Raw genomic sequence first — 15,316 nt, 5'->3', positions numbered from 1 at the left:
AAATATTAAACTTCCTATGGAATTAGCATATGTTTTCGTGAGCAATATTGGGATTCGAACTTACTTTCACTAGCAGGTGATCAGCATCTTTACTTCCGCATGTTACGCATGTATGATGGCTGATTATGAATTTTTGACATATGCTTTATCCCGAAAATCTTTTTGTCAATGAGACCTCAGGCTTGACAGTGAACGAATTTTGGACTCGGTAATTGTATTTACCACATATCTTTGCAGGGTAAGTTAAGCTGACGTCCCTCCTCTCTTTTCAGTCTTGCTTTTTTTGTATGAGAATAGACTTTTTTTCCGGGAAAAATGAATAAATCTCAACTCTATGGCTTTGTCATATTGACTGTATGTAATGAATGCTCGATGTGGGGATGATGAGATTACCATAGCTGTGGTAGTGGTGGTGTAACGGATGCTGTGTGATTATCTTCCAGATACAGATCTCATTTGGGTCATCAGCAGCACTCATTTCACTAAGGCTCTGGCCTTGCTCTCCCTGACTGTTCTCTATCTCATTGGTTTGTATTGAGATACTCGATATTAGCCTACTAGTAGACCTAGAAAGACAGTACTTTCTATCTATAATGAATCAGGAACTTCAATCGTGATGGAATTATCAGATCTTGTAGTTATATGTCTTAAAATTGTGTGAACATCAATGTATATGAAAATACAGATTTTCTGCAAGAGAAATTGACAATTTTCTCACAATTCATACTGTACTTTGTTCTTTAAGGATGTTCTATAATTGATACAAGAAGGATATGCTACCCACTTGTCGCCGATCTCATGTGAGTTGTACTTTCCGTTGGGCGAAAACTGTATGCACTCATGCTGGTGTATTGTATTTAGAAGGAGATTTCTTACATGTGAGTAATATTTCATGCATTCTCGAGGCCTATATTTGTCACTTTGTTTTTCTTCAGAGAACATTCCTAGGCCTATATCATTATGCTTAGGAGGCATTGAGGAGCTATTTCCTCATTTTGTCACGACTGCATCATTGATTTTTTGCTCTCATATAAAGTATCTTAAGTCGCTGCCCATAAATTGTTAATCCACGCTTATCATCAATAAACAGCATCATGAGCAACACCCGTATACAAAATAATCAATGATTCTAGAGCAAAGAAACTCGAATATTAGGTATGAATCATATGATAGATTAACATGAGTTATTAAATCTATTTACAGGTACCGAGTACGCATTCCACTATATTTGGAGTAAGTTTGAAACTTTGAAGATACTTTCTTTATTACAGCTTTCGTGCTTAAGTACCGAGTCACTCTATTAAATTTACAGGGGTTGAATGTACCGCTGACGTGGAATTCATTTAAGGGTATCTACGAATCGTTGCCAGTGATTGTTGCTTGTGGAAGTCATACATCTCATCTGCTAATCGATGATGTCTCGTACGCTGTCGAAACATTCCACGTAAACAGTTTTACGTTTGAAGTGAATCTAGTCATTAAGGAGGAAGGTAAGAATATGACAATCTCAGAAAATTGAAAAGAATACTAATTTTATACGGGTAGGTTCATTAATCATTCTATAGTTTTGTTTTGATCAGTGTTTCTTACCTATCATTTTGATAGATGATGAAATTTGACAATATTGACAAAAAGAGGTGAGATAATTTTTTGCATCAAAACTAACAAATCCTTGATCTGAAGAGTGTAAGCTATCTTATCTTATTCTTAACTTGCTTTTACCTATTTTTGCTGTGCTTATTAATGAATTGGAATAGTTTAGATGCTATCATGTAAAAATACTAACATCAAGTAGTATAACTCATTTATGATAAGTGCAATGACATTAAAAGGAATACCCGCTCATAGACAGCTGTAATATAAATCACCACAACTTTACTTTAAAACTCCTTCAGTTACAACATCATAGAGTACCATAGCATATTTCATTCAGCTCCCTATTTACATTGCTGAATTATTAATCTGCGCTAATAATAGTCGTAATGAAACCTAATAAACTTCACCTGATGCTGTTGGCTGCTTTTCGTCTCAAGGACCTTAATTTACATGACAATTGTCATGAGTTTATTGTTGAGTTGGGAGCATGAGCGGCCTGCTTCATTCACTTAGCTTCATTCACTTTGTATTGTGGATACAATCTTCCGGTTTGGTTTACGTTTATGGATAATGGTGTTGTTACTTTATGATCGGTACCCTACGTATGATTTCAATTTGAAACCTTTTGCATTTATCAACAAATTTCTAATTCGAAAACATTGCCGATGACAATAACGCGGTCACAGGAACTTACAAAAACCGGTAAACAGTGGCTTAGACATTAATTGAGTACATATTGAGTAGCCTTTTAAGCTAGTAAATTTATACAGTCGTTGTTCTATTAGACATAAGCACTATCTCTTGAAGCAGTTAGTTTTGAAAGTGTCATTTTTATACGAATAAAAGGCACTGTTGAATGGTCGTCGTGACTTTTCTCAGGATTTATTGGTCTAATGGTTGATCATAACTATTCAGCTCTCCTCATTGTAGCTCCTCATTGTAGTATTACTTCTGGCCATAAAACGATTCGTGAGATTTAAAAAGGATAACAGCGTAATATTCTAGAAATTGTCTTAGCAGTTTAGGCCATTGCATATTATAGTTCCCTTGGGTAAACCAATTGGTGATTATCAATTCATATCGATAATTGACAACCGTGTGAATTCAACACAGACAGCGGTTCTAACTGCCGATAATTGATGTATGGATATACCGGCAGATATTATCACTTGAATAGATAAATATTTTTATGGTTATGAATTGGTAGACCACTGCTGGCAAACAACTCGTAAACTGTGTGTACGTCTGTGGTGCTCTATGTTCTCAGAAACGCGACTAGTATAATACGCTAAAGTGACAGTGAACGAAAACATGAGATAACACGTCTGTTAGTGACAATAACGGCAGATTATCGATAGGGTTATAAATTATTTGTTAGGGTGGCGAATGAAGCTCTGATACGAGGTTCGATCGCGGTGTAAGACCGGTATTCTTTCTTCTAAAATGTCTTGTTTATGTTACGCCTCAACGTGCAGTGTGAGAGTGTATTGAGGCTCAAAGGCATATATTGTATTGTTAGCACCAAATGCGGACCTATTGAGATTAAAAACCACACGGTTCTTACATTCACTTATATATTTTCTAATCAAAGTGTTAAGGGGAATAAGAGTGGAAATAATGGATGCAGCTGATGAGATTGAATTGGATAAGCCGCAACACACTTCAGATGTAGGAGACATAAGACCTGTTGATGTTAGGTCTGAATCAACTACCGACGAAGATCGAGAAGTTGCGGCGATAAACGGCATGACAGCGAATCCAGTTATGGACGTCAGTTCAAATAGTATTGAGTCGGAGGAAATCCAGAAACTGGTGGAAAATACCAAGTGTGAGTCTGATGATCAAGCATCAGGAACACGCCTTGCTGCGTGGGAAAAAGTATCACAAGCATCCGGTAATATTTCATTAGTAGAATCAGAGGGACAGACAGTTGAAGAAGAAAAAGGAGATTCTGTGAAAGAAATAGAAAACCTTGAACCTGAATCAGACATAAATGCTGATGATGCTGTCGCAGAACCAATTGTCATAGAAGATGGTTCAAACTTGGCTGTTGCTGAAAGTGAACTACAGAATGAGGAATTTGAAACTTCTGAATGCCCTGACGATCCGGCTGAAAAAGTTGATAATGAAGATGCCCCAGATCAGTCATGCGAAATCGATGAAGAAACCAAAACAGAATCTATTGCAGAAAGTGATAATATGGTTGTTGCTGAAAATAATGAAGAAACAACTGAAGTAAATGGAACTTCCGAATCCCCTGATAAAGCTGAAGAACCAGTAGAAACTGTTCCAGCTGAGTCATCTGAGGCCAGTGCAGTGATGGGAACTGATGAAATGAAGGAGCAGATTGAAGCACAAACAGAATCAGATATACCTATAAAAACACCTGAACCTGGAAATAATCAAATTGTATGTGATGACACGATTACTGAAGATTTAGAAAATAATGATGATGAGACATCAGTGGCTACATCAATAATCCATGATGCAAAGGTTTCTGAGATTGAGGAAGATGATGTAACTGTTGTTGCCGGAGGCTCTGATGATGGTAATCCTGCGAATGAAGGCTCTGTTGCTGTAGCTGCTGATTCCGAAAGTGAAGAACAAGAAGTGCAAGGAATAATTGATGCTGTGAAGGAAATTATTGGCCCAGATGAAACTTTGAAAGAAGAGTCCACTGATGATATTCAGGATATTATCAGTACGGTTCAGATTGGTAAGTTAGCGCTGTATCTTTTCATACATCACATAGGAGACTTCGGAATTATTAGATGCTTGATGGCGATAGTTCATATTAAACATTCGAAAAGCCACAATTGTTTTAGTCTTTGTTAACTAACTCCAATTGAAAGTCCCATAATGTATAACTCCACTAACCTATGTTTGAGCTAGAATTATTGACTTTGGTCAGTTGTAAATGGACAAATTTGTTTTTCTAATGTTCAAATAGAGAAGACCAGTTCAATTTTCAGGGGGCTAAGTAAATATTTGAATAAGCATAATGTCTTGTATGCTACTGTCCACAATAATTATAATGGACTCATGGAATCCTATCTCAAAGATATTCGTTGCCTATGAGATCGAATTCCAAACATTATCTGCTTTCTGGACTCGGGTAAGACTTTATACTTCTTCTGTAATACTTTCGTCTTCAGAACAATTTGTGCAAAATAGTTTTTGAATCGGAATCAATGCTTTTGATTCGAATGTATTTGGCTTAAGTGTAGCATTTGAAAACAGGTTTGTTCAATCGATACCCCCTCGGTTAAACCCAATCTATTTCTCTCTCGATGCTAGAATCCGATTATTAATGGGAAACGTATACTTATTGTAAAGTGTAGTTGTCATGGTACCAAATTTACCTTGCGTGTTGTACTTCACCTGTAGCTAGCTCAATTAAAATGTCACCAACAACCATCAGCCTGTAGCATTTACATAGCCTACGGGAGATAGATGAGTGTATCATAGATAAAGATTTATGTTAGTTGAATCATGTTTGAAAACAGGATTTTAATGAATATTTGTTACGATGTTTTGACATGCATTGAACAGATCTGATGTAATAGGATTAACTCTTCTGGTGCTCAATTAAGTAAACCACAGGAATTGGTTGCTTGCTGAGTGTTAATCTGAACCTATTCATGCGTGGCGATTTTATTTCATTGTTGGCTTTCTCGGAGAGTAAGGCATATCTGTTTTGATATTCGATATATATGCTGTTCCGAGAATAATGTACATATTAAATTTTTTATGAGCGTCTTCTAGAATTTCTAGCTGTTTAAGAATGTTGGTGCATACCGGTGTGGAGTATGTGATTCAGATATCTCAAGTCACTTCCTTAGAGCTTTAAAAACTGTCTTTAAGTCAAGGTGAATGTGGTAATGACCGGTGTAGTTGTAGCAGCTAGTGTTCTTACTAATGTAATTTTTGGCTCTCTTGTTTCATCAGGTATGTTATACTAAAAATTGTGTTTATATGTACATGTATTTATGGGTGCGATTCAAGAATAGGAGACTATAGCAATATATATGTAGTGATAGTAATCAAATAAGTAATGATGATATATAATGACCTAAACCTAACCACTAGTCCCCTATTCTTGAATCTTACCTATTTATGTATTGAGGAACCTCCATTTTAACTATTCGGCATTCAACTATCAAAAATATTTAGACCTGTAGGTCATTTAGAATATGAAGGAAAATTAGGAACTGAATTAGAGCATCTACATCTCTTTCAGAAATAGAAAAAAAGTTGTATCCATTATTCTGTTTTTCTATGATTTATCAAACTAGGGTTTATTGGAGGGAGCGTTTCTTAGTCCAAGATTGTTTTCTAGCCTTTATCATGTGTAATACCCACTGTTTACAAATTCAAAAGATTTTAAATGAAATTTATTAACAAAAATTTGAAACAAATGATACAGCATTTTGAACTATGTCTAGAGACCATTGTCAGGTATTTTTAGGTCTCTGCCATTTATCTGAAATGTTTGAACTAAGTAGTCGAATGTTGGGAAATTAACAAAAAATTTATAACAAAATGTAATGTCTTTATAACAAAATGTAATGTCCTGTTATAGGAACGAAATTTGACTTTATTTGTCTAATGACTTTTGAGTTAAATTCTTTTGGTAACTGATCCCTTAAAACTACCTATGAAGTGATCAGTCAAAGTGTCCTACATAGGAAACAGTTTTTTGTCAAACCAGTCAGAACAAGTTACGAATGAATAATTATTTTGGCTTGCATTTGGTTGTTTAGCGTTGTCTATTCATGCATGTCTCGCTCGCAATGAAAGTACTGTAGAATACTGCCGACGTGTGCCTGCAAAATGTATAGCAATCGTCTCAGGATTTTATGCGTATTGGTCTATTGCTGCTGCTGTCATCATATTTGATATCAGTCAGTTATCTATTACTTTAAAAAGTTTATAATCTAATTATGATAACCAAATATATATTATGTTGATTTATGTGTAATTACAATTCCATAACCGTAATTCTGCTAATTATAAACAATATATATTTTTTTATGTATGCTAATTATTTCTCTTAATCTGTTGAATCAAAATCAAGCACAATTATTTGATTTGTAAATTTTGCGAAATATTCTTGATAACGAAAGTATTGAAAATTCTGTTTGAAAAATCTTTTATTTGACTGATATCAGCGTAGTGTAACTCATTGAATGGATTAGCTCCGATCGAAAAAAAATGACTACAATTCCCGCATATTGTAACAAAACAGCTAGCAATGTACCGGTTCATTGTACCTGCGGACTGGCAACTCATCCTGATATCTTAATACCTGTGTTGCCAGAACTACATTATCCGATTGTGACGGAAAATATCTATCAATCGTTACCGAGTCATCAGTACGTGCGTCCTGTAGTACAATTTCAGTTTGTTGACGCGGATGAATATCTATCCGATGGTAAGGTGTATGCTGTATTTGCTCTTCGACAATTTTCTCAAAATATAGATTTAAATTTGTTATACTCGAAAAATGGAAAAACAGTTACCGTAAACGAATGGATAATTTCTAAGGATCTTTTGTTTTTGTTATGTAGCCAACACAAACAGTTCATTCAATGATATGTGTAACGATCATAAATTTGTTACACCCGATTCAAAATATTTCTTTTCAAAAGAGGTAATTAAATATCGCAGTAATTGGCATTAAATATCTGAAATGGGGCATTGTATGCTATTGAAATTCTGTTAATAACTTCTGTATTGTGCGTGGTTGGTATGTCTGATTTTTATGCATGAGTGAATTCCCAAAAACAGATTTCAGTCTTGTTTTCTAGCATTCGTGTATAACAGGTAAATGGGTGAATGAACATTTCCTACAGGGTGTCTATATTCATATGGATACACCAATACTTGTTCTGTAAAGACATTAGCTCGGTATTTACATGTTGAAAACATACCATTTCTGGATATATACAGGGAGATAAAACGATGTTAGGACAGTATTCTTATGAATTAGATAACGGTAAAATATCCAACTTCTATTTTATTCACTTCTTCAAGTTTTTTGTTATCACATTCATAACAACGTTTATTTTTGATTCATGAAAGTTCGAACGATAATGTATCGAAATTCTGTAGTGGACATAATAAATTTTTGTCCTGATTTCACTTTTCTAACAGGTGCAAACGATAACAACTGAGCATTGATCAGACTCCTGAGTTTATTACAGTGTATCTCACCTGTAACCGCAGTGACATTTTGTGTTATTGGATGATTTAACCTCAGTTCATACATTGAATCGAACCAGGAAAGCCCCCTTGCTGATTTTCATATAAAATGTCCGTGGCCTGGTGAATCATAGATCTAAACAGTAGAATCTGAATATAGGAATATATCGCGTACAGTCAATTTCTCTTGACAATGATCTTCTTAACAATGATCACTTGCTAGCTTTATATATAGAAACATAGAAATGCTACATTATATTGGACCGAATTGATGAACGGCTTAATGAATGAATGAATGAATGAATGAACAATGTGAGTAAAGTTAACCGAGAAGGTCGATAAATGAATACCTAATGAGAATCCACCTATACAAGCATGTATTATTATTACTATGTGCCCGGTTGTATCTGATGGAAGTTCGCAAAATGATGGAGAGATATTTTGAAAGTATCAGAAATACAGAAATCAGTGTTATTTGTTCGTCTACGGATGTGTGTATCGGTATTGAAAAATTGCGAAAACCGGACAAAGGTGGTGATTTACCTTTTTGGTGTCTCGGGGAAAATTTTTATCTATATTTGCTTGGATTCTAGAATAGCTATATAAATTGATATAGCTTATCAAAATGTTAGGACTATCAGGCACTTGACTACGAAAAAATTTCAAATATTTTTTTTTTGATAACCTATATATTATGAGTAAACTATCACTGGCGCTCACTGAAAATATATTGCAACAGGCCAATAATCGATTCGAAAATTTTGAATTTTTTAGATCCAGATGAAGGAAGTTATAAGGTAGCGCCTGATGTTGAAGAAGACGAAGCGATGTTAAGAAATCCTCGTGAGAGTAGCAGTGCGATGGCAGCTATTAAGCATTCGTCAAAAATCGAGGCACTTCTGCAGAAACAAATGCATAAATCAGGATCTGCTGAACAACTAAATGAAATGATAATTGAGAAGACTGCTTCTTCACCCGTGCATGCCTCTAATGGATCGCTGCGTGGGCACAGGGCTGGAAGTTATGATCGGATTTCTCCTCAACAGAGTCCACACCTTTCTTCGGCGATTTACAAAAGTGCAGATAGGTTCGGTGGCAGCATCGATCGGTTAGGAAGTACGGGTAGTAGGACTAGCGAAAATCATCCGAAAATGAGTCCGCGTAGTCATTCGTCGTCACAAGGCGATTTACCGGTTAACAGTAAATATCATAGCGAAAAGTTGAAGAAACCCGAACCCGAATATGTGAAATACGCGAGCGAACAAGTACTGAATGCACCGATCAATTCAGATGTGCCGTTTTATCGAGTGGGTAGCAGTCACAGCAATCCAACACCAACTACACCTGCTAAATATACCCCTTATGATGATAGAAGTATGACACCGGACACTTATAATCGTTCAAACGCTGGATTACCACCAAACATGAAATCGCCATTAATTACATCAAGAACATCTTTGTCAACACATAGTTCTGCGCGCACTCTGACTCCAAAAGTAGCAAATGGAGATGCTTTTCATGCACCTACACCCATTGAGGTAAGAATCGCTGTATCTTTATTGCTTTTGTTATACCGAGAATAACCTCCTCAAATAGTGATTGATTTTTATATGATTACAGAGAACGACTGTTGAAAAACGAGTTGAATTCCTTGAAAGTGAGTTGTTCAACGCGAATCAACGTTTAGAAGATCAAGATATCGAAGTCACAAAATTGCAACATCAGATTCAAGACCTTGAAGCTGAAAACAGTGTCCTTATGCGTGAAGTTGACAGAGAAAGGCGGAAACCGGCTTTGACTACAGTACGTACTTTCACTTCTATCGGAAAACTATGATATTGAGTTAATAATTCATTGCTGTCAGTAGAAGTATGTTCCAAAACTGACTCTATTCATATTCCATCAGGATATTACTGAGAATGGATGGAGTAAGCTAATTGTAATTCTTTAGATTAATGAACTCAAATGTGAACTGATAGAATACTAACAGAAACGATCACGTGATAGATAAACTACGCTGGCTCTCATAAAACATTTTATTTCCTAACATAGATAAGATCTGTACGATTCATTATGAATGCTTTTATTTTTCAGCATCAAGACGAGAGTAGTTACAACAGAGTGATCGCCGAGAAGGAAACACTGGCTACAGAAGTGATAAAATTGAAGGCTGAACTCGATAGATTACAATCAGAACAAAGACAATCTGACTCTGGCGAATCCAACAATTCTATCGATAGATATTCACCCGATAATCCAAATGCTTTGAAACGTAAAAATGGTTAGCATTATGACAATAAAGCCTTCTTAATCTTGATTATCGATTATCGATTGTAATTATTGATACTCATCTATGAAACTACTAAATTTGCAGAGGAATTACGCAGCCAAGTTCAGGATTTACAAGAAGCGCATGAAAGCGCTGCATTAGAATTCAGCGCTCTAGAAAAGAAGATTGCAGAATTAACTCAAGAGAATGATGGTCTGAGAACTGCTAATTCAATGAACATTGAAGATGTACAAGCAGAGAATCAATATCTCGCTGAACAGGTACAATTTTAATTCTTATGTAACTTTTTTCCTTCAATCGCTTCTTTGATTAGATGTTAACACAGGATTCTTGTCTTCGATTTTATAGATACGAGATTTAAAGAAGAAAAGCACTCAATACCTCAATGATTCCTCAGATCGTATGAGAGAAGAGATGAAATTGCTACGCGTTGATATGAGAGCATTGCGTGACAGAAATAGTGAACTGAATGAAGAAAATTTGAAATTAAGAGATCAGTTAACCGAGCTACGATTACGCGCCGAAAGAAGAGCAGTTAAACATGATGCGTCTGCTTTGACAAATGGCTACCATAATTCGATCAACCAAGAAAGAATTTCAAAGGAGAAATTTGAAAGATCTAGTAAGTCACGTGATTGCTGTTGCCATCATTATTCTTGATAATCGTCAGATTTTAATGGTTAATTGCGCATGGTTTTTAGGTATGGCACCAGTTGAAAGTTTAGCGGATAGTTCTGATCGTGTGAAGAAAGTTGAAAAGTATTTAGAGGATAATCGAACTTATGCGACGGAAAGCACTATATATGATGGCCAAAAGTCTCACAACTTAACAAGCAATATGGCAGGTACGACAAATAAATACTCTTTTCATTTTAATCTTCATGTACAAAATGTGCGTGTGTGTATATGTGAGAGTGCTAAGCGTTATCTGTCATTGCTGCATATTCAATGGTTGCCAGTAGCTACATAAACTTAGGTGGTACTATTGAAAGGCTATGCGAAATTAATCTACCGGTAACTTCATTCCTGGATACGTTGCGCCATTTAGCATATTAGTTTAGTTGGTAAGAATAGAGTTTAATGTTACTGTTTTTGATGGCTTCCTGACAGAGTATAGCATTGCAGTGCATTAATGAGATCATTCATTTGCATTCACTTGAAGTCTTGTGTCTGCTGTTATTATATTCATGAATTGTAGAAGGCCTTTTGAAGCATAGAGAATAATGTTTAAACTAGGCTTTTTGTGATAAAGCGGTGTATATACCGTCTAGGTATGGAGTGAGTTTTTAAGGGACTGTTGCTATGTTTCGTGTTATGGAGAGCTTACTGTGACTGAATATTTCATGGTTCAGTAGGTATGGCAAAATAACAGTCAATTCAAGCAAACGCATGTAATGTTGGCTATTGAATGAATATTTAATGCTTTGTCTTGCTGGTATAATTCCTTATTTGTGTGCTCTATATGTATGTATGTTTGCGTGTTAAGCTTGTGTCCTTAGGTTACATACGTTAAATGCATGTTATTCCAATGAAATATGTAGCTTACATTCACCGGATAATTTCATTTAGTATCAGTTTCATGTGGTCATTACTTCTTTGATTATATAGTCTGAATTGAATACAGTTACTTTCGTTGCCATTTGACTGGTAACTCTATAAAATCCATTATCAAAATGAATTGATCACATTTTCCACTTGTCAAATTAGTACATTGTGTTTTTGTATATCTTAGATGGTGATGATTTAACTGATGCTGAACCATACCCGAGTTATTCACACTTCAACAACCAATTGCGAAGTGCCGGTGCTAGTAGAGCTAGAAGAAATCTCAACCTTGATGAAAGTGAGTTAGTTTGTATTTATGCATATACAATGTAGTACCATTTATTCGATATGTAAGGTTCACATATATAGGGCGGTTTTATGCATGTCTCATTGTGAAACAAGTACACATATTTGTTGTCTATGTACTCACTTAGTTACTGTTAGTTACCCTCTGGAATTCATTGTTTTATTTTAATGCGCTTTTCGTTCTTTTAATTGAAACAAATGAACCAAATCACCACTCACAGGGGGAATAAATAGTGACGATATTATTATGTTACACAGTTAGTTTAGCAAATTTATGGGGATTTTATGTACGCAAATTTGTTGTCATATTTTAGCACTGATGTTCTATGTTATACATGTATGGTTTATGGTTTGCACAATGTTCCTTTCAGTTGATACTTTAGACGCGAAAGGTGAACAATTACTTACTGACCGAAGTGACTCAACAGCATTCCTTACATCAAATCTCTTCACGCGAATGTTTGAACCGATTGATTTTAATGATAATGAGTTAGCGGAATATCCAAAACGTTATCCCTATCCACCATCAACGCGTTCTGGTACCAACCAGAAGATGCCTCCAATTAAACCTAGAGGTACAATTGCGTTATTCGTTAACTACCTAACCTACAGTTGTACCATAACCATTCTAATCAAGCAAGCGTATTGACTTTCTTCCACTCTTTCTTCAGTTGGAATTGGCTCATTCATTGCTCCCTAAATGTGAAAAAGTGCTACATAACTACATCTTTTAGCCTATTATCTAAAAACCTTTCATAATATTGCAGGTCATGCAATGAGTAATGGTCGAACAAGTTACCGCGTTGTTGATGACGTTCACGTTCGATCGCCGCGTTCAACTCATAATGAAAATTTTGAAGGCAGTCGACCGTTACCAAGAACAAATCTCACAGACAGCTTTAACCTGAAAAACTATGAAGATGATGACGATGATGGGAATTCCACATCGTCGATTCTAAGCGAAGTTGAACGAGAAATTGGTATTCCCACTAAACATTTACGCACCCGATGTAAGTTTCGTTTTATATATTGTAACGGCAGTGTAGTAGTAGCTATACATTGGTGTGATTTTTAATCATTTTATTTGTAGCATCTCATAGCAAGAGAAGATCTGCTTCATCACCACCATTGTCACCTCGTGTTTTATCACCAGTTGGTTTTCGAAGTGTCAGTCCGAAACCAGTTGCAACACAGCATAACAAGAGTTTAATCACATCTCCAAGGTATGTATGGTTATATGAGTTTACCTAACCTTCCGAGAGACTTGTAAGCATTGGTTCTAGAATATTTTCTTTTCATGTTTCAGAGAAAGTAAACTTTCAACATCTGGTAAACGGCCATACGTTCCGAGGAGTCCAGCAGATGTGCAACTAGGCTCGATTGTGAAATTCTCTCGTCAAACAGGTCAGATTAGCCGTGGATTGGTAAGATTTGTTGGACACCTCCCTGGTAGAGATGATACATATCTTGGATTAGAACTGGAAAATGAAGATGGTAAACATGATGGAACCTATAACAATGTCAGATATTTTTCATGGTAAGAATCTGAAAATGAGCTAGGCTTACAATCATTTTTCCAAGCTGATCAATTGTATATTTTCTATTTCAGCAAACCGAACAAAGGTGTCTTCGTGACTTTCAACAAAGTGGTTATGGCATGGGCTCAGTACTAAACTTGGGGGTATAATTTAACTTTTTTATAGAGTAGATTTGAAATGATCTAAGTAATATATATATATACCCGGTATATAAAGTATATATAGATATAAGTTGTCTTTCCTTGAACATAGAACCAATAGATAACTAGTGTAAATAATTACAGACAAAATGAAATGTCTCTATAGAAATGATTTTATCTATTTTTGAATGGTCCTCTTTATTCTGGCAAATGTCTATATATCCCTACCTCTAAGAGCTTGTTACAGACTAGGCAAATTTCTTTGGTATGACCAAGGTTGACACATTTAGGTGACTTTGGTGAAAACAACTGATACGCTGATGAAATGGATCGCATGATTCATGAGTATTGTTTTACTGTATTTATTCAGTAAAGGTGGCACTCACAGGGTGAATTGACAATCACTGATTAAGAATTGGAAGATAATCGTCAGTATGTTTGATTCGTGCAAGTCGATTTGGCAACTAGAAAATTTGCATCGCATCCCTAGGCACACTATGCAAAATTCGGCAAAATATTTGCCTAGTCAGTCACAAACTTAAGTTGAAGAGAAAATAAATTGAATAAGCTACAATTATATAAGTTAACATTCCAAATGATTACAGGACCCGGTTTCACAGTTGTGAGTTAGAAATTGAACTTTTTGGCTATCGAGTTTCAAAGAAATTGAACTTAATCTGACTTAGATCTAATTCAGAACTGTTGAAATTGTTGCAAGTTTTGTAAAATGAAATCTGATATCCGTCCTTATTGAATTCATAGTGGACATTTTGCATCATTTTTTTTTCACTTTATATCTAGAAGCAATTTGTGATATGTGTTTACCATGATGTACATTAAACTCTTATTTAATAATATTTATCAACGTTTATGTTTATTATTAATATATATGTGCTGTATTAATACGATAGAAACATTCCACAAAATCAGGTCTGATAATTTTCCATGTTAATATTTGATAAAACATAACTTTGTACTTCATTTTGTCTTTTTAATAATTTAGCGTCAGCAAATTCCATTTGATACTGTGTATGTTCTCCTTGTCAGTTTCCAGTGCTTGGAATGGTACTTTTCGTTTTTGCATTGATGATCATGTATGAAATTAATCAATTTTCGTAAAAAAGGTTGAAAGTTTGTATGATATTGCAACTTTGCCTTTGATGTAATTTTTGGCAAGGAGAATCGATTTAGTTTTTGTGTTTTATATTTTGTTGTCTTATTTTGTAAGATGTGGTATTGTTTGAAAACAAGCCCCCTATGTATTGTCCATGTGAATTGATATAGTAACTCATTATGTTTTAAGAACTAAATAGGATTCTGTATAGATGAAAAGTGAAAAATAAATCAATATTTGATACTGAAATGGTGCTTATTGTAGTTTTTTGTTTTTGTTGCTATTGGTATCGTATCTATCACGAAGGGATTTTTTCCATCACACCTTTATCACGAGGACAGTTTTATTAATGAGACATTTTCCCGATAAGATTTATTTTGGATAACACTAGAAAGTGCTGCCACCTAACCATATGATCTAATTACTATCTAGGTCATGTTTATTATGGGTTAGTCCACTATTGACAATGATAATGCGTTTTATTATTTACTGCAAAAAATGTTACAAAATCTGACTCTTAGACATAAAAATTTGTATTATTATCAAATAAAATCGTAAAAATGAAATTACCTATCATTTGTAA

General features: G+C 35.1%; 1 protein-coding gene across 5 annotated transcripts; it reads left to right on the top strand.

The window, feature by feature from the left end:
* Window positions 1–116: 116 nt before the first annotated feature.
* On the top strand, window positions 117–14,967 carry LOC141914792 (uncharacterized). 5 transcript variants are annotated; one of them, XM_074806092.1, is made up of 16 exons: window positions 117–238; window positions 746–878; window positions 1,204–1,233; window positions 1,313–1,490; window positions 8,575–9,338; window positions 9,421–9,603; window positions 9,895–10,081; window positions 10,175–10,350; window positions 10,439–10,712; window positions 10,792–10,935; window positions 11,823–11,933; window positions 12,313–12,516; window positions 12,709–12,951; window positions 13,032–13,164; window positions 13,248–13,478; window positions 13,551–14,967. In XM_074806092.1, the coding sequence occupies exons 2-16, from the start codon at window positions 774–776 to the stop codon at window positions 13,612–13,614; spliced, it is 3,027 nt and encodes a 1,008-aa protein (XP_074662193.1). In that variant the 5' UTR covers window positions 117–238; window positions 746–773; the 3' UTR covers window positions 13,615–14,967. The 5 variants fall into 5 exon arrangements, with proteins under 5 accessions (XP_074662193.1, XP_074662194.1, XP_074662192.1 ...); XM_074806093.1 differs by lacking the exon at window positions 117–238 and adding an exon at window positions 512–527; XM_074806094.1 differs by lacking the exons at window positions 117–238; window positions 746–878; window positions 1,204–1,233; window positions 1,313–1,490 and adding exons at window positions 6,457–6,500; window positions 6,795–7,030.
* The last annotated feature ends 349 nt before the right edge of the window (window positions 14,968–15,316 follow it).

This window comes from Tubulanus polymorphus, chromosome 1 (assembly GCF_964204645.1).
Source record: "Tubulanus polymorphus chromosome 1, tnTubPoly1.2, whole genome shotgun sequence".
NCBI lineage: Eukaryota > Metazoa > Nemertea > Palaeonemertea > Tubulaniformes > Tubulanidae > Tubulanus > Tubulanus polymorphus.
The sequence above is the reverse complement of the archived record's forward strand: the minus strand, read 5'-3'. Positions and strand labels throughout refer to the sequence as shown.

What these genes read in the sequence shown, in the direction of transcription:
- LOC141914792 (XM_074806091.1), top strand. Translation starts at nt 3,214, where the DNA reads ATGGATGCAGCTGATGAGATTGAATTGGATAAGCCGCAACACACTTCA. An exon ending in GGAAACCGGCTTTGACTACA is followed by an intron (nt 9,604 to 9,894) that starts GTACGTACTTTC and finishes TTTATTTTTCAG; the next exon opens with CATCAAGACGAGAGTAGTTA. An exon ending in AATGTCAGATATTTTTCATG is followed by an intron (nt 13,479 to 13,550) that starts GTAAGAATCTGA and finishes TTTCTATTTCAG; the next exon opens with CAAACCGAACAAAGGTGTCT.